The following is a 25,150-nucleotide window of genomic DNA, read 5'->3' as shown; positions in this document are numbered from 1 at the left end:
GAAAAATCCATTACGGGTGACTTTGCACTGGTCAAAGCCTGGAAAGCAGACAAAGCTGGGAATGTCATCTTCAGGTACAAGTGTCTATTTTTTTTTCAGGTTCTTCAGACCTACTTTAGACAGACTTAGACAGTTTTCCTTAACTGCACAGTGTCACATGTTCACTGGTGTGGTTGGTGTTTTGCCCAAACTGAAAATAGCCATTTTCTCTCACCTTTTTGTTTTCATTTAGCACAATCCCACAGACTGTGTCACTGAAAGGAAGGCCACATGAAACACTTTTTAAAAAGGAGACATAAACGGTACCTTATTTTCGATTAAATTTTAAACAGTAGACAACGCAAACTCTTAAAATGACTAATTTCAAACCCAGTCATTTTATTCATTATACAACCCACAGAGAATAATGTTCTAAAAATAGTACTAAAATACTTAAAAGAATGGAATAGTAGTATTTTTAAATATTCTTTTTAAATGCACTGCTATTCAGAGGACTTCTGCTTAACAAAGCTGCATTTATTTGATCAAAAATACAGTAATATTGTGAAATATTATGACAGTGTAAAATATCTTTTCTATTTTAATATATTTTAAAATGTAATTTATTCCTAAAGGTAAAGCTGAATGTTCAGCAGTCATTACTCCAGTCTTCAGTGTCACATGTTCTTTCAGAAATCATTCTAATATGCTGATTTGGTGCTCAAGAAACGTTTCTTATTATTATCAATGTTGAAAAGAGTTAAACCTGCTTAAAAGATTTGTGGAAACCATCATGCATTTTTTTCACGATTCTTTAATGAATAGAGAGAAATAAAAATCTTACTGACCCCAAACTTTTGAACGGTAGTGTATGTATAAAATACATTAACAAATGTTATAAAATGTTAAAATAAAAACACAAAAGGCATGTTGCCATATTAAAGAATTATAGTATATAGTATAAATTAGTGTAATACAAATAGCCGTGTGTGGTAAAATCCTGTTATATTGCATTTGAAAACATTCACATTTCCAATGTTACATAATTTTGTATAGCATCTTGTTTTACCACCAGGGTGCACAATTCCATAAGAAATGAATGTACTTTTTGTTCTGCTCTTGTTAAATTTGTTTTTAGCATGAGGACACCACTATGGATGATGACTTGACAATAGTTGTTTTTGACTGTAGTCAAACTGATTTTTATAGCTTGTCATTCTGGCTTATTTCACTATACCAGTGGCTCGTAAATAGAGGAAAGGACATTCCAGTCTTTCATATATAACATTTCACCTCAGTTCTGGATGTTTGAAGACAGTTTTACAGATTTAATGCTGAGCATGTACCTTTTTTTTATCAGGAAAACAGCACGAAACTTCAACCAGCCCATGTGCAAGGCAGCCAAGATCACAATTGTGGAGGTAGGTGGATACCACATGACCACATAACACATGTGCTTCTTTCAGATTCTGTTTGGTGCATTATTACAATTTTAAAAGCCTGTATATATATATCATATTATCCATCCTATGAATTCAATTCCCCCGAACATATATCTCTCCATCTGCAGTTCATTTCATCGTTTTTCACATAAACAAAACAAATTGTCAGTTTCATCTAGATCTTTGAAGTTTTTTCCCCCTATTCACTCCTTTTTCATTTCCTTTCTATGGCGAGCCCTTTTCAAACACTTGTCTGCATATCAAATATGCTTTTATCTAAGCCTTTGTTCAAAACACGCAGCTATGAACAAAAGACTTATCAAAAGGCATTTTCAGTCTCCATGAACAAACTCCATTAATTAATATGGTCTTCCAGCATCCCGTTCTTTCTCTTGCAGCTCTGGTTTGAAATGGTTTACAATGTGTAGCAATAACTGAATTCAAACCCTTTGTGTAGACACTTCTGTACCTAGTTTTCACCCTTCACAATCTGTATACCAATCAAGCCATTACTAGTAGTATCATCAGGAAGGAAGACTTTTAGCTCACTCATATTGTTTAATTGTCTTCTGCAGCAATCATGTCGGATGCCATCAGCACATTAGAGCATTTATTTTTCTGGTTTGCGATCTTTATTGTGGCTGTACAGCAGTATGAGCAGTTATTAGTGGCCAGTATCATCTGACAATACGATTATTGCAGTCCCACTAAAGATAAGCTTATCAGTTTACTGAACACACAGTAATGGTTAAAGGCCTTTTTCAGTGTTTGTGCATCTGGTGATGAAAGTCGTCGTGCTAGGAGAATGAATCAGTCAGCTGAGTGCTGAGCAACAGTGTGTATCTTGCATTCTGCCTCCATTTGACTGGTTAAGATGTTATTTGTGGCAGCAACCCTTCAGCTTTTGCAGCAGGGACTCAGAATAAAGATTGACTCATGCCACGCGCTGCCATCACTGTTGTCTGGGGATGAGGAAGGAAAACAGTCATCTGGTTTACTACAGGTGTCTGTCTCAAATGTTTTAAAAGATGAACTTGGGGATTTTATACTTATGCGTTGTATTTATACAGTACCGTTCATTTTGGGGTCAGAATTACTTTTATTCACTAAGCATGCATTAAATTGATCAAATGTGACAGTGAAGGCGTTTATAATTTTAAATTAAAAATCAAATTGATTGACATTCCTAGTTAAAACTTTAGACCAAATGCATGTAGTGGAGATTTTGTGCAAAAGCTTTTTGAGAGCATAGTGGTTGTGACCCACTTTTGTGGATATTGCGTGGAAGTGCAAGTGCATCTCTTTTCCCAGACAGAACTATCCTGTTATTTGAAGATGATGATGTGAATCATCCTTACAGTCCTTTATAAGCTTATTATGGTCTCTTGTGCTTGATTGGAACCAGCGTAAGCTCTGTCCCATGCTTTACTTCAAAGAGACTGGGAATTCCTTTGGCCCTTCACCTGTACCCCCCTGCCGTGTTTGCATATATTATTTGGCTGTGGAGTGCGTGATATTTTAAAGCTTCAGCATTTCTTTTACTTTCTGACATCTGATTTTTCACTCTTAAATAGCTGAGGCCATATTTAGCTGCGTGGAAGGGAGACAGTGTTTTATGATCATCCAGTAATAATCTGCCAAAAGCAGTAGCCATGTTAAATTATTTCCTATCAATTGGCTGGCTGATGAGGCTTGTCAATGGCTCAGTGTTTCGAGTGAAGCGTTCCAGTTGGCTGTCAGAGCCAGGCGCTGGAAATACTGATGCCACTGGAGGAAACTGCCGCCTTATTTCCTCTCGTTATAAAACAGACAGCACGTCACAGCGTCCTAATTAACAGGATATCTGATAGCTGTGTGTCCATAAAGCTGCTATTTTCCTAATGAACTGAAAAGAAATGATCATTAGCATTAACCAAAGGAAATGCCGATTGCCAAAAAACAATAATAAAGCAGGAGAAATCGATTAGGCCAGTCGGTTGCCAGGCGACACAAACTTGCACAGCAGATCCGTGGCATATTCCAGTTATCCTGTTATTGCAAGTACAATGAGGCCCAGAGCATTGTGGGATTCAAGGGCAGTTGGTTCAAACAAGGCCATATTTGCTAGTGTCATCAGTTATAAAGGAACCGATCAGGTTTTTTTTCCCCCAAATTTTGTTGAAACGACACGTTGCATGAAATGGGTTTTCCAGGATGAGGCTAATTGGTTATTGATTAAATTCGTCCTCAAAGGTATTTTCTCTCCTCCTACCTTTGTCCAATTTCAAAACGCTGATTATCCTTTTGGTTTGTTGCACATAAATTACCAGTGCACAGCTGGGGTGTTGAGAGCGAGATCAGGGATATTGCAAAATGTGAAGCCAGTAGATTGTAGTGTTGATTTTTCAATCCTGTTTCAATCAAATAACCTCCTAGTAGAATATTTGTGCATTTCTTTATGTAAAGATTTTCTTATTATTCTGCAAATTCTTTATTTTGTCCCCTCTCATGTCTTAATCACAACTGTATAGTACCCAGAAAGGTTAATTTAAATAGAAATGTAATTAAATAATTAGTTAATTCATTCATTAAAAAATGACACATTCTGCATGATACATGATGCTGTTTTTTAATACAATTGCAATTAGCTTTCATTTTCGATTTCAAGGTTAAAAAGTATTATATATGACACTGGGACAGTACCTTTTTAAAAGGTACACCTTTGTACCTAAAGAGTGTTTATTGGTACCTTAAAGGTACATTATTAGTACCTAGAAGAGTACCATTTGAAAAGGTTCCGCCCCAGTGACAACTTTTGTACCCTTTTTTTCCCCCCATAGAGTTTAAAAGTATAAAAAAGCATCAATGTCTGACTTGTGAACAGATTGCTCTCCTGAGTTGAATCTTTTCAATGGATAAATTGTTCTGGTTCACAAAATGATTCGTTCACAAATCTGAGATTCAGTTTTTGCTGAGTTCACTGAATCACTAACTCAGTGATCTGGATCTCACACATATACTTTAAATACTAATTTTTGCTGTTTTACGGTGCCTTGTGATGCCTTTTTGAACACTGTAAAAAAATTGTTGAAATTGCCGGGCCAAAACAATATTTTTCCATGTAAAATGACATGAAATCTCCCATTTAGATTTATTACAGTTTTTAACTATATGTAGTGAGAGAACAAAGAGCAAATTGCTCTTTCTTTAAATAAATTTATAGCCTAGACTTCATTTCTTTGAACTAACGAGCTGTGGACACTGATGACGCACCTGAGGTAAATTAAATGCTATGTGACATTTTGTTTACAAGCTGTTTTATTGTTGTGTTTCCGCGGTTGAAACACTGATTGAGCGATGCATGAGGCATGAGATGTTCATTCATGTTTATTTCACATTAAAACTAGTAGTAAAAAGGAAGGGATGATCGCACTCCACGCTGCTGTTGAAACTGAGGCGTTTAAACAGCGACGTGTCATGCCGCATCAAATAGTGTCAAAATGGCATTTATTGTTTGAATTTCCTGAAAATAAATGGACATAATTTGAAAGACGGGACTTTGTTTCTTATGAAAAGTAACAAAATAAAAATCTGGAAGTTTCCAATGAAGTTAAACCTGTGTTATACTTTCCGCGTGCGCGAGTCCGCTAGGGTGCGCTATGGTATGCGTGACGTAAAAATCGTCATCGGAGAGTGTGCCTCCCATTTTTTGTGACCGCGCGTACTTGTCCGTAGGCTACAAAAGCACCAACTGCACATGCGCAGGCTGTGTGAATAAGCCTGTTGCTACTCGAACATGTACAATCATTTGATAAAACAAGATAAAGACAGCCAGATGTGCAATAACTAATAAATGTTTGTTTACTGTTCAAGCCGATCTACTGCGCATGTATGGAACACGTCCGTGGAGCGGACCATCAGCGTATGCTTTCGGTAGTATAAATACAAGTAGTCCGCATCTGCGCTGTCCGTGTACATGTCCGGATTGCTCATGTGGAAAGTATAACACAGGCTTCACACTCATGCAGTGGTTAAAACAATGTATACACATGCATACCGAACCGAAAGACCTATACCGAAAATTTCCGGTACGAATACGTGTACCATTACAACCCTATTAGTAGGGATGGGTATCGTTAAGGTTTTAATGGTATTACTACTTTTACCGATACTGCTTATCGATTCGGTACTTTAACGGTATTCCTATCTGTACTTTTTGTTTATTTATATATATAAGATACAGTAAAAACATGAACAAAGGAACAAAGTAAAACAAACTGACAAATACAATAAAACAAATGTACAAATGAAATGAAATAAACAGTGCTTTCATTTTTCCATGAAGGTCTACTAACATTACTGTTCAGGTAAGTAATTACAAGTAATTAAGTATTACAAGTAAGTTAAATAATTACAGTTTTCACTGTATGTATTGATAGATTAATACTTATTAAAGCTATAACGTAATTCAGATTAAGAGCTGTGAGTGATTTTGTCTTTGCATTTTGTTGTTTGATTAACTGATGGCCCAGGCGCCAGTCTGTCACGTTAAGACAATATATTGACACACATCGGATTTTCTCCCAACTGTTCTCGTCCACTTAAGACATAAAATGTGTTTATTAAGTAAATACTCTCCAAACCGGCCATTTTGACATATTTTGTGTGTATTTGATTGATTGGACATGCCCCCGAAGCTCTCAACGTTTTATTATCAAACATGTCCCGCAATTTAGCAACAGTATGAGATGGTCTTTTTTCAACAATCACCGATTGTGCTGAATCTGACTTTTAAGTTTGGGTTTTAGGGAGGAACGAATACACACCGCTATGAAGGGAAAAAAGTTGCACTAGAAGAAACGCGGCTATAATCCTTAGAAGCCAAAATCTAAATAAAAATAGCTTAATAAAACAGCCACAGGCCTAAAGTGTAAGCAGACATTTGAATGTTTAGTTCTCTCCTCTATCATAATTAAACAGGGCTTTCATGTTGCGCGTGCTGAAGCTCCTCCGCACGAGTGCGATCTCGCTTCTGAGTTGCGAATAGCAAAAAGGAATCATAGACAAATGTTTGAATATTATTGCATATAAAAACAGCTGGCGACTCTGGTGAGACAGAATTTGCAAGACAATGTATCTATAGCAATAATAAATGTATGTGTGTTTTCTTAATTTCTCCAGTACCGACAGCAGAACCGTTAACGTCAGAGCTTATCGATACTCCGGTCCTTCATAATTTAGCCCCGGGACCGATTAGATACCGGGTTTCGGTACCCATCCCTACCTATTAGTAATATATATAAAATATATATATATATGTATGAGTGTATGTGTGTGTGTGTATATATATATATATACACACACAATATGTACTATGCGCAGAGACTGTATGATAATCAACTATTTATATTGTAGATTGCCTTATTCATTTATTTGAAAGGCCCTTGGTGTAGATTCATTTTTTGAAAATGTGCTACATGTCGATAAATACCATTTTTAAAACGTACCTGTTTCTTTAGAGGTCCCCTTTTCTTCAGTTGGTGCATATTTCCCTCAAGGGCCACTTGAGTGAAGTGGAAATTGTATTTAGCCTCAGGTTGGCGGACCCTCAAGGTGCATGCTGCTGATAGGCCAGGACTCCTCTAACATACTCCTACTGAGCTGAAACCTGTTTCAAAAACATCTGGAGAGGACCAAGAAGAGAAGAAATATATGTTTGTTTGTTTTTTAATTTAAAAACACACAACACTGTACAAAAACACTACTACACAAAATCTATCCTCAGTATTTTTAAACATACCTTGTTTTGTGTTTTTTTTTTTTAGAAAATGTCACATGTTGTTAGCTTAGTAATGTTCATGCCTCCATTGGATTTTTGGATTTAGATTTGTCTCATCATACATTGCCACAATGCCTAACTATTTTTGAAGATTATGGTTTATTTGTGCGCCTTCTGTTGCCTGTGCTTGGCATTTGGTATAAAGTGAGACATGCAAAAATAAACACGTGATCATTTTTAGCTACCTGCCTCATTCTAAGTGATATGTAGAATATATCCACTGCATGTTTCTGATCGAGACACCAGCTGTTTCATTACAACAACATGGGTCCATCAGCTTCTGTAGATTTAACTGGCTTTGACGAGGATCTTAGTCCAAAAAAAGAACAAATCCTGCGAAAAAAGGTTTCTCTGTATCCCTCAGGGATTTTGTATCCCTGTTTTCCTTCTTTCTAGGTGACATCAAACTTATTTTCATTCCCACTGAAGACCAAACGCCACTTCAGAGGAAGATATGTCAATATCTGAGTTTATTCCTGGGGGCTACTTGTGTGTGTGTGTGTGTCCGTGTATATAATATATATATATAGAGAGAGAGAGAGAGATATAGATAGATAGATAATATGTGACACAGTATCATGAGATATCTGTATATGATATGTAATTTATAGCTCAAAAATCTGTCAAAAGCATATGTCTTATTTTATAAAATTATTTAAAAAATAATATTAACTAATATTATAACACTAACTAATTGATAATTGATCATTTGTGTTTTTATAACGTAATATAATAATATATAATATAATATAAGTAGCATTGTAAAGCAGTATACACCCTACCTTTTCACATTATAAATTAAAAATATTATTTAGAATATAATATAAATGCAGCAATACAAAGCAGCAATTTTTATATAATATAGTATAAAATAAAATATTTTATATAATATAAAATATTAAAAATGTAGCAAATGTAAATCAGTATACACACTATTTCTTCACATTAAATATTAAAATACTTTATTATATAAAATATAAATGCATCAATATAAAGCAGTTATTTTTCATATATAATGTAATATACTATAAAAGAAAGCAATATAATATAAATGCATCAATGTAAAGCAGTACATACATCTACAACATTCTAAATTAAAAATACTTCAGTATAATATAAATGCAGTTACTGCAGTTGTTTTTTAATAATGTAATATAATATAATATTCACCTCCCTAATTGTCACTTTAAAGGATTAGTTCAATAATAATAAAAACATTTTTTTAATTTATTTGAATTGCAAAGTTTCTTTAATAATGACAATTTTATGTAACAGCATACAGATTTGGCCTGACATGAGGTTGAGTAAATAATGACCATTTTCATTTTGGGTGTACTGTTCCTTTAACCAATATGCTATCATTTTGTTTCCTACTGTATGACGTGTGCATGAAGGGTTAATGAGGCAGCAAACTCTCCAGAGCTCTGCATTAAACCCTTAGGCCGTCTGGAAGCCTGAGCCCTTCAATCACTCGCCGTCCTGCGCAGCCCGTCTAATGATAAAAAGCCAAATGCTACCAGCGGTAACCATGACAACAGCAACACAGCTCAATCTAGGCTCATCTTTTTGCCGTTTCTAACGGTGCCGCGTGCAGAGGACACATTTGTAATATGCACCGATTTCAGGAAATATCCCTTTATGTACAATGCACAAGTGTGCTGAATTTGACAAGTAAAGGCACACTGGTGCGCTGGTGGTAGGATCCTTAGGAAGCCTGGCCTCTTTTCTCTGTTTGTGCACATTTGCAGGGCTTAAACATGCTTTGGGCGCATCGATTTGGTTCTTGGCGAATTGTGTTTATCCCCTGAGCCTTTATCTGAGCTTCACGTTTTTGTTCAGTATTTTAAGAGCTTATTTTTGGTCCTTAAAGGAGTGCTTAGCTGCTCTCTGAGCTCTCAGTGGCGCTGTCTGTGAAACTGCGTGTGCGACATTATGCTGTTATCACACACACCACCAGAACAGGTACACAACATCAACATTCATCACAGGAGGATGCGGATGAAAACACGTTTCTGAAAACATAATCAATCAAATCTGCGTCAAATGAGTTTACACTATATAATTACTGATCACAAAGTTCATCAAAAATGTAAAATTTTTAAACGTATCATTTTCTCTGTTCCATGAAACATAAACAGAGTTTTTTTTTTAGCAGGATGTTTCACATGCTATTGTTTTTTGTGTGTCTTGTAACCGGTTAAACGTTTACAGTAACCGGTTAATATTAAAGCTGCACAAATTAAATATTAATCACTAATTTTGGAGTATTACAAATATTTAATCTCTATAGGTTTGTTATTAGTAATGGCAAACACTATTGGTTCTCTTGTTTCTTGTAACTGGATACAAGTGCCACATTTGAGTATGCAAATATTACACTTGGACAAATGAGATATTAATTATTTATTAGTTTGGAGTATTAATAATTAATCACCAGGTTTGTTGATAATAATGGTAAACACTGTTGGTTCTTGTGTTTCTCGTAAATGGTTACATATGCCACATTTGAAAATGCAAATATTAAAATTGCACAAATGGGATATTAATTATCAGTATGGAGCATTTATAATTAATCGCCAGGGTTGTCATTAGTAATGGTAAACACTATTGGTTCTTGTGTTTCTCCAAGTGCCAAGGTTGAATATGCAAATATTTAAATTGCAGAAATGAACTAGTAATGGAGTACTAGAAATTAATCACTAGGCTTGTTATTAATAAAGTTAAATGCTATTGGTTCTTGTGTTTCTTATAAAAGCATATTTTGCATATTTTCTTATATGCAAATATTAAAATTGCACAAATGTAATATACACTAGTATTGGGGTATTAATAATTAATCACTAGGTTTGCGGTTAATAATGGTAAATGTTATTGTTTTTTGTGTTTCCTGTAACAGGTTAGAAGTGCCAACTTAGAATATGCAAATAATAAAATTCACAAATATTGATAGCTAGTGTGGAATGAATGTTGTTGATTAATCACCAGGTTTGTTATTAATAATGGTCGTTTTTGGTCATGTAATTGTATGTAAAAGAGCTATGACAAGAGCTTTGTGCACATTCTGCCAAACATCTCTGTAAACCCTGCTTTTATGAAAACTGACTTCAGCCTGATATATAAAGAAGTATTAGAAATTTTACTTCAAGTAAACTTTTTTTTTTTTTGAGTCTTGAGTTGCTGTCAGCACTTCATTCCCTGATTCTCATATTCTCTAGTCTCCTAAGACAGATAGGTTAACATTTTCCCATTTGCAGGGCAAACCCTCCTCAATCAGGCTGCTTATATGTGACAGGTTTATTGTTCCCTGTAGGGTCCTCAAAGCTGCCCATATCAATGCTGTGTAAAGTCGATAAAGGCAAAATCAACATATCTGAATTCAGAATCAAAGCTTTTTCTTACATTTGACACAGTGTAAGGCGTCTCCACCATTTTCAGGGGCAGTTTGACCTACAGTGTGTAGTACTTTTTCAGCTGTAATGGATCGCAGACAGAGAGCTGATGATAGATGATGATACAGGGCACTGATGTATTGTCAGACACTGAACTGTCATCTAGCCTGGCGTCCATTTAAATTGCAGGTTTTCAAACCCCACCCAAGAGTCTTGAGACAATAGATCGCCAGGATGATTTAAGGAAAGTGTGTATGTGTATATATTTATATATGCATGTAATAAATTTAAAGACTCTGGGAAGAAGGAGGCAGAAACCGGCATGTGTAACTTTAATAACAATATAAACATAAACAACATAACGAAAGTAAGTGGCAGCTGCCTCATGGCAGACAGTAATTTTTTCCTGTGATGGCAAAGCTGAATTTTCAGCATCATTACTCCAGTCTTCACTCAGTGTCACATGATCCACCAGAAATCAATCTAATTTGGTCCTCATGAAACATTTCTTTGAAAACTGAATTTTTTTCTAAAGTCTTTACTGTCACTTTCAAACCAATTTAATGCATCCTTGCTGAATAAAATGTATCTTTTTCCAAAACAAAAAATACAAATCTTATTGACCCCAAACTTTTGTATATACTGACTGACATTCAGCAAGTAAATAGGCTAAATATATACATTCTTTTATTGCAGAAAATTATAGTCCTTACAAAAAAGGATCCTTACGGATTATGCTAAATAGCCAAAACATTATTCATGGCAGGTGATCTGTAGTGCGACAGTGCTTTAAAAGGGATGAATTTAGAGAAGCAACTTATCTGACAGTTTGCCATGCTGACAGTACTTATAGACTCTTAGCATGCTAAGTGCTACATGCTGTCAACATACAAAAACTGTCTCTGAGAGGTTATGGCACCCACTGCAAACGACATTTAAAGCTACTTAAATAAATCTTGACCACTCTAATCAACAAGCTTGTTGTTGAACTGGTAGTCAGCAATTCTGCCCATCTGTAGTTACTTTCTTACTGTATCATTGTCATCATCAGCTGGTCTATGTTCTGTCTTCAGGTTGAGGAGATTGCAGACGTGGGCACATTTGCAGCAGAAGACATCCACATCCCCAGCATCTACGTCCACCGGATCGTCAAGGGAGATCGCTACGAGAAGCGGATCGAGGTGAGGTGGCTTGACTTGTCTGGCTCGTTTCTATCAGTTATCCTTTATCCATCTATCCTCCTTCATCTTTTTTTCTCCTTATTGCCACCCCTCTGTCTGACCTTTTGCAGAGGCGTACAGTAAAGAAAGGCCAGGCTGAAAATCCCAAACCCAAGAAAGACTCTGATGTTGTGAGAGAGAGGATTATTCGCAGAGCTGCGCTGGAGTTTGAGGACGGGATGTACGGTATGTACAGTGTTTCAGACCATGTCACTCTTCTTTTTTTATTTAGTTTACCTGAAAAAAATTAATTCAGTCAACATGTACTCACCCTCATGTATGGCGGTTTTGTGAACGAAAAAAGGGGGAATTTTGAAGAATCTGTCTTTGCCAAGAAAGACTCTGATGTTGTGAGAGAGAGGATTATTCGCAGAGCTGCGCTGGAGTTTGAGGACGGGATGTACGGTATGTACAGTGTTTCAGACCATGTCACTCTTTTATTTAGTTTACCTGAAAAAAAAAAATTCAGTCAACATGTACTCACCCTCATGTTGTTCCAAAACTGTATGGCGGTTTTGTGAACGAAAAAAGGGGAAATTTTGAAGAATCTGTCTTTGCCATGCAATTACAATGAATGGTGATCGAAGCTTTCAGCGAATAATAGAAGTGAATCACACAGCTTGTGTGCTATATTACAAGCACTTGAAAACTATTCTGAAATTTGGAGAGATTTTCCTTTAATTTTAGCCAATAATTATAAGCAACAATGGCTTTAATGTTTACTAAAAAATTTAATTTCCTGTGTGTCTCTCTTGATAATCCATTAATGCGGTTTGATTACATTTTTAGCTAACCTGGGCATCGGAATCCCCATGCTGGCCAGTAATTTCATTAAACCGGATATTACCGTCCACCTGCAGAGTGAAAATGGCATTCTGGGGCTGGTAAGTTCTCCTTTCACAGATTTGTATTGAATTTGCTAAATATGGTTAGAAATTCAGTTATACAAGCATTTGAAAATCCTGTCTGTTATGATTTTATTGTCCTTGTATTCATGTTTATGTTAAAGGGTTAGTTCACCCAAAAATGAAAATTAGCCCATAAATTACTCACCCTCAAGTCATCCTAGGTGTATATGACTTTCTTCTTTCAGACGAATCCAGTCGGAGTTATATTAAAAATTGTCTTTGATCTTTCAAGCTGTTTCATGGCACTCAGCGGGTGTTGCATGCTTCAGTCCAAAAGAAGTTAAATAAAAAGTGCCCATCCATAAAAAAAGTGTCTCACACGGCTCCGGGGGGGTGAACAAAGGCCTTCTGTAGCGAATCAATGCGTTTTTGTAAGAAAAATTTCCATATTCAAAATTTAATAATCACTTTAATGTAGCTTGCGCTCACTGTTGTACACTGAAGCAGCTCAGGGCGGATGACGTATGAGGTCAACGTTGCGCAAGGATGACTTGAGGGTGAGTAATTTATGGGCTAATTTTCATTTTTGGGTGAACTAACCATTTGAGACAGAAAATCACTTTAAAAAAAGTTGTTGTTGTTTTTGAAATGTTGACATGCAGAAGTATAAATTATTTAGAAACTACACTACCTTTCAAAAGTGTTTTGAAAACTTTTATTCGTTAAGGACACATAAAATGTATTAAAAGTGATAGTAAAGACATTTATAATGTTACAAAAGATTTCTTTTTTAAATAAATGCTGATCTTTTGAACTTTCTTTCCACAAAACTATCAAGCAGCACAACTGTTTTCAACATTGATGATAATAGGAAATGTTTCTTGAGTAGTGAATCGGCATATTAGAATGATTTCTGAAGGATCATGTGACACTAATATATATATATAAAATTTTAATATATTAAAATTACATCAAAACAGAAAATATATTTTAAATTGTAATAATATTTCACAATACAATTGTTTTTACTGTATTTTTGATCAAATAAATGCAGCCTTGGTGATCATGTGAGACTTGACTTAAAAAACAATTCCCATCCCCAAACTTTTGAACGGTAGTGTACATTTCAATTGGATCTGTAGTTTGTATGATAGAAATATTAATGTCAGATATTACTGCTATTAGATGTACAGTAGGTATTATAAATGAAAGGAACAATAATGAATTCATACACAAAAACGTCAGATCTGTGTAAATGTTCTTCATCTACTGCACATGAAGCAACAGTTGAATCCTTGGCTCCATTTAACTTTAAAGGGTTAGTTCACCCAAAAATGAAAATTCTGTCATTAATTACTCACCCTCGTGTTGTTCGAAACCCGTAAGACCTTCATTCATCTTCGGAACACAATTTAAGATATTTTTGATGAAATCTGAGGGCTCTCTGACCCTCCCATAGACAGCAAGGTAACTACCACATTCAAGGTCTAGAAAAGTACCAAGATGATCGACAAAGATGTCCGTGTGACATCAGTGGTTCAACTGTAAAGTTACGACGCTACGAGAATACTTTTTTGCGCAAAGAAAACAAAAATAATGACTTTATTCCACATTTTCATCTCTTCTCTACACTTTGGACACGCGTTCACGACAGTATCATGAGCGTGTGGCCGCGCTGGCGCTGGATCACGCCGGATCTGGGTCAGCGCCGCCACACACTCGCGTCATGATACTGTCACTAACCATTTGAGACAGAAAATCACTTTAAAAAAAGTTGTTGTTGTTTTTGAAATGTTGACATGCAGAAGTATAAATTATTTAGAAACTACACTACCTTTCAAAAGTGTTTTGAAAACTTTTATTCGTTAAGGACACATAAAATGTATTAAAAGTGATAGTAAAGACATTTATAATGTTACAAAAGATTTATTTTTTAAATAAATGCTGATCTTTTGAACTTTCTTTCCACAAAACTTTCAAGCAGCACAACTGTTTTCAACATTGATGATAATAGGAAATGTTTCTTGAGTAGTGAATCAGCATATTAGAATGATTTCTGAAGGATCATGTGACACTAATATATATATATAATTTTAATATATTAAAATTACATCAAAACAGAAAATATATTTTAAATTGTAATAATATTTCACAATACAATTGTTTTTACTGTATTTTTGATCAAATAAATGCAGCCTTGGTGATCATGTGAGACTTGACTTAAAAAAAAATTCCCATCCCCAAACTTTTGAACGGTAGTGTACATTTCAATTGGATCTGTAGTTTGTATGATAGAAATATTAATGTCAGATATTACTGCTATTAGATGTACAGTAGGTATTATATATGAAAGGAACAATAATGAATTCATACACAAAAACGTCAGATCTGTGTAAATGTTCTTCATCTACTGCACATGAAGCAACAGTTGAATCCTTGGCTCCATTTAACTTTAAAGGGTTAGTTCACCCAAAACTTTATTCCACATTTTCGTCTCTTCTCTACACTTTGGACACGCGTTCACGACAGTATCATGCGCGTGTGGCCGCGCTGGCGCTGGATCACGCCGGATCTGGGTCAGCGCCGCCACACACTCGCGTCATGATACTGTCGTGAACGTGCGTCCAAAGTGAAAGTATTCTCGTAGCGTCGTAACTTTACAGTTGAACCACTGATGTCACACGGACTACTTTGTCGATCATCTTGGTACTTTTCTAGACCTTGAATGTGGTAGTTACCTTGCTGTCTATGGGAGGGTCAGAGAGCCCTCAGATTTCATCAAAAATATCTTAAATTGTGTTCCGAAGATGGACGAATGTCTTACGGGTTTCATGAGGGTGAGTAATAACAGAATTTTAATTTTTGGGTGAACTAACCCTTTAAATGTTGTTGTTATATTTCATATTTATTTCTGTATTAATATGAGTGATTTTTACGCTCCTCATAAAAGCATTTATAAGTACTGTTTTTGTGCTTTTTGAATATTTCAGGGCCCCTACCCAACAGAGGAAGAAGTTGATCCAGATCTCATCAACGCTGGTAATAATTATCCCTCATTTTCATACTAGTAGACAGTTATACACCATTAGTATTGCATAAATTGCCTTTTAATAACCTAATTTGTCCATTCAGAGCACTTAATGAAATCTCTTCCCATTTCACCCTCACTCTTTCAGGTAAAGAAACTGTCACAGTTCTTCCTGGAGCCGCTTATTTCTCTAGCGACGATTCCTTTGCCATGATCAGAGGGTAAGGACGAATCACATTTAAGTCCTTAAAACTTTATTCAGTCATATATATAAGGACTTTTTATATATATATATTCAGTGTTTTGTAACCATTCACGCAAAAAAATTTTCACAAGTTGACTTTCAGTAGATTGTTCCTCAGACAGGCTGAGTACTTTGACCCAGATGCTGATACTTTTAAAGAGGCCAGCTGTGGGTGGAAGAGCTCACTTAGGCATTCCTGAAAATAAATGTGACTTTTCGTGTCGAATGAAGCGCCGTGGCTGTTTTGGCTTGATTTGGAGTGGGTAAAGGGTTGTTTGCTGAGTGTTAATGGTGAAAGTGAGGGATGGAGTGGAGGCAGAATATGCAATGAGTCGGCCGTGATGCTGCCTGCGCCTCAGGCCAAGTTGGCTGACATTTTCAGCGCTGTCAAAACAGGTGGCTACTTTAATTGGATGCTTCTTGTACTGCTCAGTAGGGTGAGACGGCCAGAACGAAGGTGCTTTGTCTCTGCTGGGACTGTTCTGGCCTTCACGGAGAGATCGTGCGGTGCTGTCGATAAAGCAATTGACTCTTGCTGGTCTTAAGTGCATGAGTGTGTAATTGTGCATCCTGTGTGTGTGAATATCAATTTCCTGATGACACCATTTTAAGTGATGTTTTTTTTTTCCAGTGTACTTTTTGAAGGCCCAAAAGCTACTGGAGTCTGAGATCACTAAGGAAAATGCTTCTATTTTTTTTCTAATTTAATTAAAAAATAATATAAAAGTCTACATTTATTATTAAAATTAATTAAAAAAATTATGATTTTAGTTCAGCTTAAATTAATGTGGAGTATATACTGTATGTGTGTGTATATATATATATATATATATCCCACATAATTTTTTTTATTTTGTTTAGTTTTTATTTAATTATATGATTCATCGCAATTAAATAAAATGGTTAACATTACTTTAATTCTTAGTTCTTAGTTGAGTTAAATAAATAAATATATAAATAAATAGACACACACACACACACACACACATATATATTAAAATGAAATAAAATGGTTAAAATTGAGGTTGAGTTAAATACATATAAATACATATTTTCATGTATGATTTATGCAAGTAAAAAATACATTGCTTATTTCGAATCATTCCAGCTATCTTTTTTAGTGCTGTCATAAGTTTAAATTTGTCTTTAATCTGTTATTTGCATAGCTGTATGTTAGGCATTAGCTCCATGTCGTTTAGAAAACTCCCTGTTGATGTTTTATGAGCCTTATCGATTTTTCCACAGGCAGCAGACGCCTTCTTCAGACAAGCTTCACTGTTATTTCTGTTTTCACCATCTGAGAATCCAGCAGCGGTCATATATTTAGGACTTAATTGTCTGGTGCAATAGGGAACACAGTGAATGGTCATGGGGTCTTTGCTGTACCCGGCACAAGGGGAATCATGACAGCACATACAGTGGGTTAAATTTGTCTTTAATCTGTTATTTGCATAGCTGTATGTTAGGCATTAGCTCCATGTCGTTTAGAAAACTCCCTGTTGATGTTTTATGAGCCTTATCGATTTTTCCACAGGCAGCAGACGCCTTCTTCAGACAAGCTTCACTGTTATTTCTGTTTTCACCATCTGAGAATCCAGCAGCGGTCATATATTTAGGACTTAATTGTCTGGTGCAATAGGGAACACAGTGAATGGTCATGGGGTCTTTGCTGTACCCGGCACAAGGGGAATCATGACAGCACATACATTAAGAAAAGAGCCCTTCCACCCACTTACAGTCTGTCTGTAGATTCATGAATAAGACAGATTAAATTTTGTTATTGACCCAATACTTATTTTCCACCATAATTTGCAAATAAATTCTTTAAAAATCCTACAATGTGATTTTCTGGATTTTTTTTTCTCATTTTGTCTCTCATAGTTGAGGTATACCTATGATGAAAATTACAGGCCTCTCTCATCTTTTTAAGTGGGAGAACTTGCACAATTGGTGGCTGACTAAATACTTTTTTTCCCCACTGTACATTAAGAAAAGAGCCCTTCCACCCACTTACAGTCTGTCTGTAGATTCATGAATAAGACCGTCTGACAACCCAGTGGTTTAGTGGTGCACTAATTCAGGCCAATAGGCTCAACTTGTTGGCACACCTTACTACACAAAAGATTTAGTCTAGTCTGAAGGTTTTTTTTTTTTTTTGAATGACTGTTTAAATCATGTGCTTATTGAGCATGAGTTATAAGGAAGTACTGTGGTTCACCAACATAAACTTGTTACCTGTTTCTTTAAAATGTTTGTCAGTATTGAAACAAATCTTGTGCAATATCTTGTATTTGTTAAATCCATGACCAAATGACATGATCTCATTACAAAAATAGTGGCTTTTTCTTGTGATTCCTATACTGAAGAAAAAAGGGATCTTAGTGTTTTATTGCAGACAGGATTACATCATTGAAACCAAATTATGTTTTTGCACATTTTTATAATTCTATTTTATTAATTAGTGACACCAAACATTAGCATATAAGGTTAATTGTCAGTCTCTGAATCTCTTAAATATTTAGCCATAATATTGGCAAATAAAGACACGGTTACATTTAACATTGTTCAGTGAAATTTCCATTTTAAAAAGTCCAGTAATTTTGTGTGGGAGCAAAATAATTCCATATGCAAATATCAAAAGACCAACAGAAAACTGCTTGGTTTGAATGTGAAAGTGTGCTTTATACATCTCTACACTATTGAAAATAGATAGTGGAACTTTTTTGCCCATGAAATTTCAGCAAAATGGCATTGTTTTGCCACTGTTGCTTTGATTTATTTTTTTGTTTCCTCTAGGGGTCATATCAACTTGACCATGTTAGGAGCCATGCAGGTATCCAAGTATGGAGATCTGGCCAACTGGATGATTCCGGCAAGTTCACTGTTTCATTCCCTTATCCATACATATGTCAGTATGACTGACTTTGACCAAGCAGAGTGAAGGTAAAACAAGATTTTGCTAAAATTACACTTGCTTCAGTCCAGCCATTTGTGTCACACACACAAAACATTTTGCCACACATAAAACATTTAGTTGTTTTGCAGATACAGTATGTGCGTAATTGCTTGTAGTTGTGTCTTTCTCAAGTATGTTAAGATACATGTAAAAGGTAAAAGCTTATCCATAGTTTCATCATGCACACATTCATTGCTGAATCAAACCGAACTTCAAAACCATCATAGCCCAACTCCAACTCTTTCCCTTCTTTCCATCTGCATCTATTCTCCAGTCTCCCGCTGAAATTAACTCAAGAGCTTTCCTTTTGTTTTATGGAAATCACTGAGCAGCTAATGACAGAACTCACAGCGTGAAATCCGAAATGATTCATGTAGAAGATGATGTTCTCTGAGGAGCACAAATATAAATGTAGGGGCTCATTTTACGGCTGTTACCATCTCCTTTCAAGCTGAAAAAAAAGTTGTCACTCAGGTAGCACTTGAACAAACAAACCCATGAAGATTTTAATTAATAATGTAACATTGTAGTGCAAGTGTGCGTATAAATTTTGGTCTGTATATTAGCTAAACCAAAAGCTAATCCAGATTTTCAGGATTCAAAGTTGACACAAGTGTAATCTGTATTTTTTTTAAGTCACAACCCACGAGATGAGAATCATTAAAGTTAAGAACAACAACTAAGAAAACTAGTAAATCTCAACAATTGAAATGTACAATGTCCATTGAGCTAACATGGGCTCCAGTTAATTAGACCCACTGCATGTCAGAACAGTTTCCTTTCTAATACTTGCGTTCACATTGTTCAGTTTAATTCTTGTCTTTAAATTCTTGTCAGTTTAAAAGTATTGTCTGTGCAGCAGTTAGCCTCCTATTGTCCTAAGTCCAAAGTCATTGCTTCCCTCTAGGTTCACAAAAAGGTTTCCAAGGCTTAATGAGAGTCAATGTTGGCTGTGGTTTTTTGGAGCCGTTCTTCTGCTGGCTGTCGCCTGTGGCGCCTGATCCTGCTGTCAGTTGAGGGACTGTCGATACACAGCTGCCCTGCATGCAGACACCTCTGCAGGGTTATTTATAGTTCTCCAGGGCCCTCGCCCTGTCACTGACTGATGCCTCCCAGCCTCCTGGCCCTCTGCGCGTCTCGCTTATCGAGTTTGGTTGAAGGTTATTTCTCACAAACTGGCACACACTGACCATGAGCTGCACTCTGCTTTCAGAGTCCCCCCCCCCCCAAGTCTCCTCACTTGCACATTGGTAAGGGCAAAATCTGAAGCATACATTAAAATGCAGAGATTACGCTCATGAACGATGTGCTCCTTAATGTGTCTAAGAAGGCGAAGATATGGATTGGTGAGCTTGATAACATTTAAATTAATGCATTTGTCAGAGGCTTTTATCCAAAGCGACAGCACCATAGCACTCAGAGTATGCACTTTATCACTTTGTGTGCTCCCTGAGAATCAAACACATGAACTTGGTGTGTTGCAAGTGCTTTGGTTTACCATTTGAGTGCCTTGCTTTACCATTTCTACCCTCTTATAATGGAATTTCAATGGGTCCAATGTTATTATATGATATATTCCAATATATGATAAACAAAATTCATTTTAATATCAGTAAATAAAAATAATTGTATCCAAAGCTTTTCAATATATGCCATTATATGATATATTCCAATACATAATTTTTAGTGATATTAAATGAACATTTTAAATAAAAAAAATGTTTATTTGGATAAAACTATCTAAATGATCTGCTAAATAATTTTCTAAATGATCTACTAAACTAAATGATCAGTTTCTTTTTCTTTTTTTATATATTCATAAGGCTATGGAATATATGTTATTATATGGTTTATTCTAATAAATGATACAATTATTTTATTAATTTATTTTTATTTGTTTAGGTAAGACTAGGTTGTGATCTGTTTTTTTATTACTATTGTTATTTTATTTTAATTTATTTAGAGTTTATCCAATTTCTGGACTTTTTAAAAAATCTCAGGCTTTCTCACTTGTACCCGCATACTAAAAAAAACTGCCTACCCATTACACATTATGTACAAAGGCTTTCAGAATAAGGATGTATTTGTACAAAATAGTTCTACAAAATATTTTATGTAAACTTGAATAGCCTTTACCGAAATGTTATTTCAGATCCTTTTACACTATTAGCAATTGAATCGCCATTGGCTAGTAATTTTTTTAGTTTACTCGCCAGACTGATAATATATATATATATATACAGTGGTGTGAAAAAGTTTTTGCCCCCTTCCTGTTTTTTTAATTGTTTGCATATGTCACACTTAAAAGATTCAGATCATCAAACAAATTTTTATATTACACAAAGATAACCTGAGTAAATACAAATTGCAGTTTTGAAATTATGATTTCATTTATTAAGGGAAAAAAGCTGTCCAAACCTGCCTGGCACTACGTGAAAAAGTAATTGCCCCCTAAATCTAATAACTGGTTGTGCCACCCTTTGCAGCAACAACTGCAATCAAGTGTTTGCGATAACTGGCAATGAGTCTTTCACAGGAATTTTGGCCCACTCTTCTTTGCAGAAAAGGATTAATGAGCTACTGGAGTCATGAATATTAATCTGGTTGTGTGCGTTCGCTCAAACTGATTTGCTGAAATCAAAACAGGGACGATAATAGGCGAGCGCCAGCCAATGAGATTGCCATTTGCGTATTAGTTCCGCCCACTACCGGAGAAAGCGGTAGTTCTTAAAAGCTGAATAATTCCAAAGGAACTCTCTTCTCTCCCTCTGCATTTGTGTGAAACAAAGCGACGGAGAGTCGTGCACCTTCATAAAGTTTATGGTACGTTAAATACAGGTGCGATGCACATCCATTGAAATGAACTGAAAATCAGCGCAGGTCGCTTGGCGGAGAGTGAAACTCTGAAGCGCTCAGTCAGAGAGTGTTCGGAGAGTGAAAATATATCTGTGCTAAACTTATACTTAGCCTCCAACTCACACACTGGCGAGTAAAATCTGAGAATTTAATATTAGCAATTGGCTAATATTATACATCATTTAGTCGCCCAGAGTGAAGATTTAGTCACATATGCGAGTGATTTACTCGCAATGTAGAGGGTTGGTATACATATGTCCTTTCAGTCAGAAACATAAAGCATTCCTTTAGCTGAATCAGTGGAGCATAGCATTAGCAAAGGCAAGGTCATGTGTTCGATTTCTAGGGGAATGTGCAATGTAAATGTAATGCAACTTTAACCTAAATACAACAGACTTATAAAGTCCATATTCTCCCGTGATCATATGTTTAGGTCAGTATGTCTGTGCGGACATCAGGGTACATTATCAAACACAAATGTGCTACATGCAGTGCTACAGAGTGTGCTGTTCTAAGCTGTCGTTAGCCTTTAAACTCTTAATGAATCAGACAAGCCTGGCAGACAAATTACAATAATCCCTTCAATTACTGTGGGCTCCCCGGCCACCTCTCAAGACTAAAGGGACAACAAAATGTAATGTAGCCAGAGGGCCTGAGCTGGAAGACTCATACTATCAAGAGAGGAACAGGGACATACCAAAACCCCTCCTCTTCCATCTGCTCATCGGCTGATAGCAGCTCTCCCTCTCCACAGCATCCCAAATGATGATGAAGACATGCTACGTCAAATTGGCTGGTACCAATAATAAGTGGAAGAGTTGTGTCAGATGAACTATTATTTGTTCTGTTGTTCAGCTGTTGTTATTAATTGTCACTTTTCAGACCATGAGTCAACAAATCCCCTGTAAACACCACAGGTGTTATGGTGGCGACAGGTATGAAGGTTAATATATAATTTAAGCGAGCTGACAGATTGCTAAAACCCAGCTCTCTCATAGATCATCATTTAAAGTCATTTCATTCATTTCAATTCAGATGAGGCCAAAAATGGTTTACTTCCAAAAGTTTACTTTGTAATTAGTCTATTTTCACCTGTTTGATCCATTCATTTGGACTTACTGACCAATTGTGAACATACAGGGTTCCTACGGGGTTTGGAAAAGTATGGAATTTGATTTAAGTAATTTCCAGGTCTGGATAAGTGTGGAAAAAAGAAAGCAGAGTATGGAAAAATATTTGCATTTCCAGACTTTTGCCCCTATTTAGTTTTTTTTATAATAGAAATTTAAGAATTTAATGAAAATAAGTTTATCATACAAGAAGTGGCAGCTGTTTAGTTATTCTTTAGTGCAAGATGCACTTTTTCATTTTGCATTTTGGGTTTCTTCTCACAATATTCTTAGCACCATATTACATAGCCTCAAGGACCTTTGTAAAAAATAAAAAATATACTGACTTTTATGTGCGCACGAGAAACCATTACACTTGGCATATAGGACAATGCATACTGAGCCACCTGTGCCATCAGCCCATTTTGCGGTGTGGTTTTTTGGCCGCCACAGAATATGCGTTAAAGAGACCGAAGGCCTTGAAATATGACATACTGCCCTAAGCCACATTTTGAACACTTTTTTTTTTTATTACAAAACCACTCTTTTTTTTATTGACTCTTGAACTTGGTAATTAGGACAATGCACACAGCCATATTATGCCATCAGCCCATTTCGTGTCATGGTTTTTCCGCCACCGCAGAGGCTAAATTGGACATTAGGCCTTGATATTAGAGGTACTACTATAAGGAAAGACGAATTTTGATGTGCATCCATGCTCTTGCTTTATTTATTGCAAGGTAGCAGTGATGCACAAAGGAAATTGGTTATATAAAACTAGAAATTGTGTAAGCATGCAAAAAAATCCCCATGCACATGTGAATAGTTTCTCGAGGGCACAAAAAAGTTTGTGCATGCAAAAGTCTTTTTTTATTTTTTTATTTTTTTTATTTTAAGATCTCTGTATGTTCACTCATATGGTTTCTATCACTTCAAGAATATTAATGAAAAAAAACCCTGAAAAAATAAAAATATTTATAGATGACTGTAATATATACCAAATATAAAGCTTAAAATAGTTCTGTATGAACCATTTATGTTAAATATGGGCCAAAAATCTAGAGCCCAACCGATATGGGTTTTTTGGGGCCAATCCCGATATTCGGGAGTAAAAAAAGATCGATATCGATATATCGGCCGATATTCTTTGTGTAGGCTATATAACCGTATAGTATAGTCAAAAGTTTGGACACACTTCCCAGTATTAATTGCATCCATGCTCTTGCTTTATTTATTGCAAGGTAGCAGTGATGCACAAAGGAAATTGGTTATATAAAACTAGAAATTGTGTAAGCATGCAAAAAAATCCCCATGCACATGTGAATAGTTTCTCGAGGGCACAAAAAAGTTTGTGCATGCAAAAGTCTTTTTTTATTTTTTTATTTTTTTTATTTTAAGATCTCTGTATGTTCACTCATATGGTTTCTATCACTTCAAGAATATTAATGAAAAAAAACCCTGAAAAAATAAAAATATTTATAGATGACTGTAATATATACCAAATATAAAGCTTAAAATAGTTCTGTATGAACCATTTATGTTAAATATGGGCCAAAAATCTAGAGCCCAACCGATATGGGTTTTTTGGGGCCAATCCCGATATTCGGGAGTAAAAAAAGATCGATATCGATATATCGGCCGATATTCTTTGTGTAGGCTATATAACCGTATAGTATAGTCAAAAGTTTGGACACACTACTGTATTAACTACAGTATATACATAAACAGAATATATATGCATAAACACATTTTTTGCAATGATAACTCAAATGTGGTGATCATCAAACACTTGTGTGTCACTATGTGACAAATAGGCCAATGTAGTGGAAGCAGGGTATTTAACAATAAACTTTATTATTCAAAATGAGTCTGACATCAGTGCACTTAACAGTAAACTTCTCTTATTATAAATAACTTAAAAAACACAAATAGAACAAAATATATGTAACTCGAATTAAGAAAATAAACAAGGTAACTGTCTAGGGCAAGCAAGCTATACTGCCAAACCAACAGGGGCAGGTTTATGCAGGAAGCACAGCTTTTCCAAATGCAAACATCTAAAATGAATAACTAATAATAATGAATCATATTTTTTCACAAATTCTGTGTTGTGTATTTTCTGGTAATCAAATGAACATGCAGAACATGAGGATTTGTATTTAAAATAGTTTTTTTCAGTTTAATATTCACAGACACTAGTCTATATCGCGATTTGATTTAATTGTATTGACCTGTTTTTTATTTATTCATCAAAAATAAGA

The 25,150-nt window shown here is 35.6% G+C and overlaps 1 protein-coding gene across 1 annotated transcript in view; it reads left to right on the top strand.

Annotated features, from left to right (window-relative positions):
• The window catches only part of LOC107600019 (succinyl-CoA:3-ketoacid coenzyme A transferase 1, mitochondrial-like), a 73,929-nt gene that overhangs the window by 15,527 nt on the left and 33,252 nt on the right, over window positions 1-25,150 (top strand). The window contains exons 8-13 of the mRNA XM_016291786.1: window positions 11,702-11,809; window positions 11,920-12,034; window positions 12,638-12,732; window positions 15,687-15,735; window positions 15,873-15,945; window positions 18,765-18,840. Of these exons, the coding sequence (XP_016147272.1) occupies window positions 11,702-11,809; window positions 11,920-12,034; window positions 12,638-12,732; window positions 15,687-15,735; window positions 15,873-15,945; window positions 18,765-18,840 (516 nt within the window). The remainder of the gene's footprint in view (window positions 1-11,701; window positions 11,810-11,919; window positions 12,035-12,637; window positions 12,733-15,686; window positions 15,736-15,872; window positions 15,946-18,764; window positions 18,841-25,150) is intronic.

This window comes from Sinocyclocheilus grahami, unplaced genomic scaffold, assembly GCF_001515645.1.
Source record: "Sinocyclocheilus grahami isolate Dianchi unplaced genomic scaffold, SAMN03320097.WGS_v1.1 scaffold276.1, whole genome shotgun sequence".
Lineage (NCBI taxonomy): Eukaryota > Metazoa > Chordata > Actinopteri > Cypriniformes > Cyprinidae > Sinocyclocheilus > Sinocyclocheilus grahami.
The sequence above is the reverse complement of the archived record's forward strand: the minus strand, read 5'-3'. Positions and strand labels throughout refer to the sequence as shown.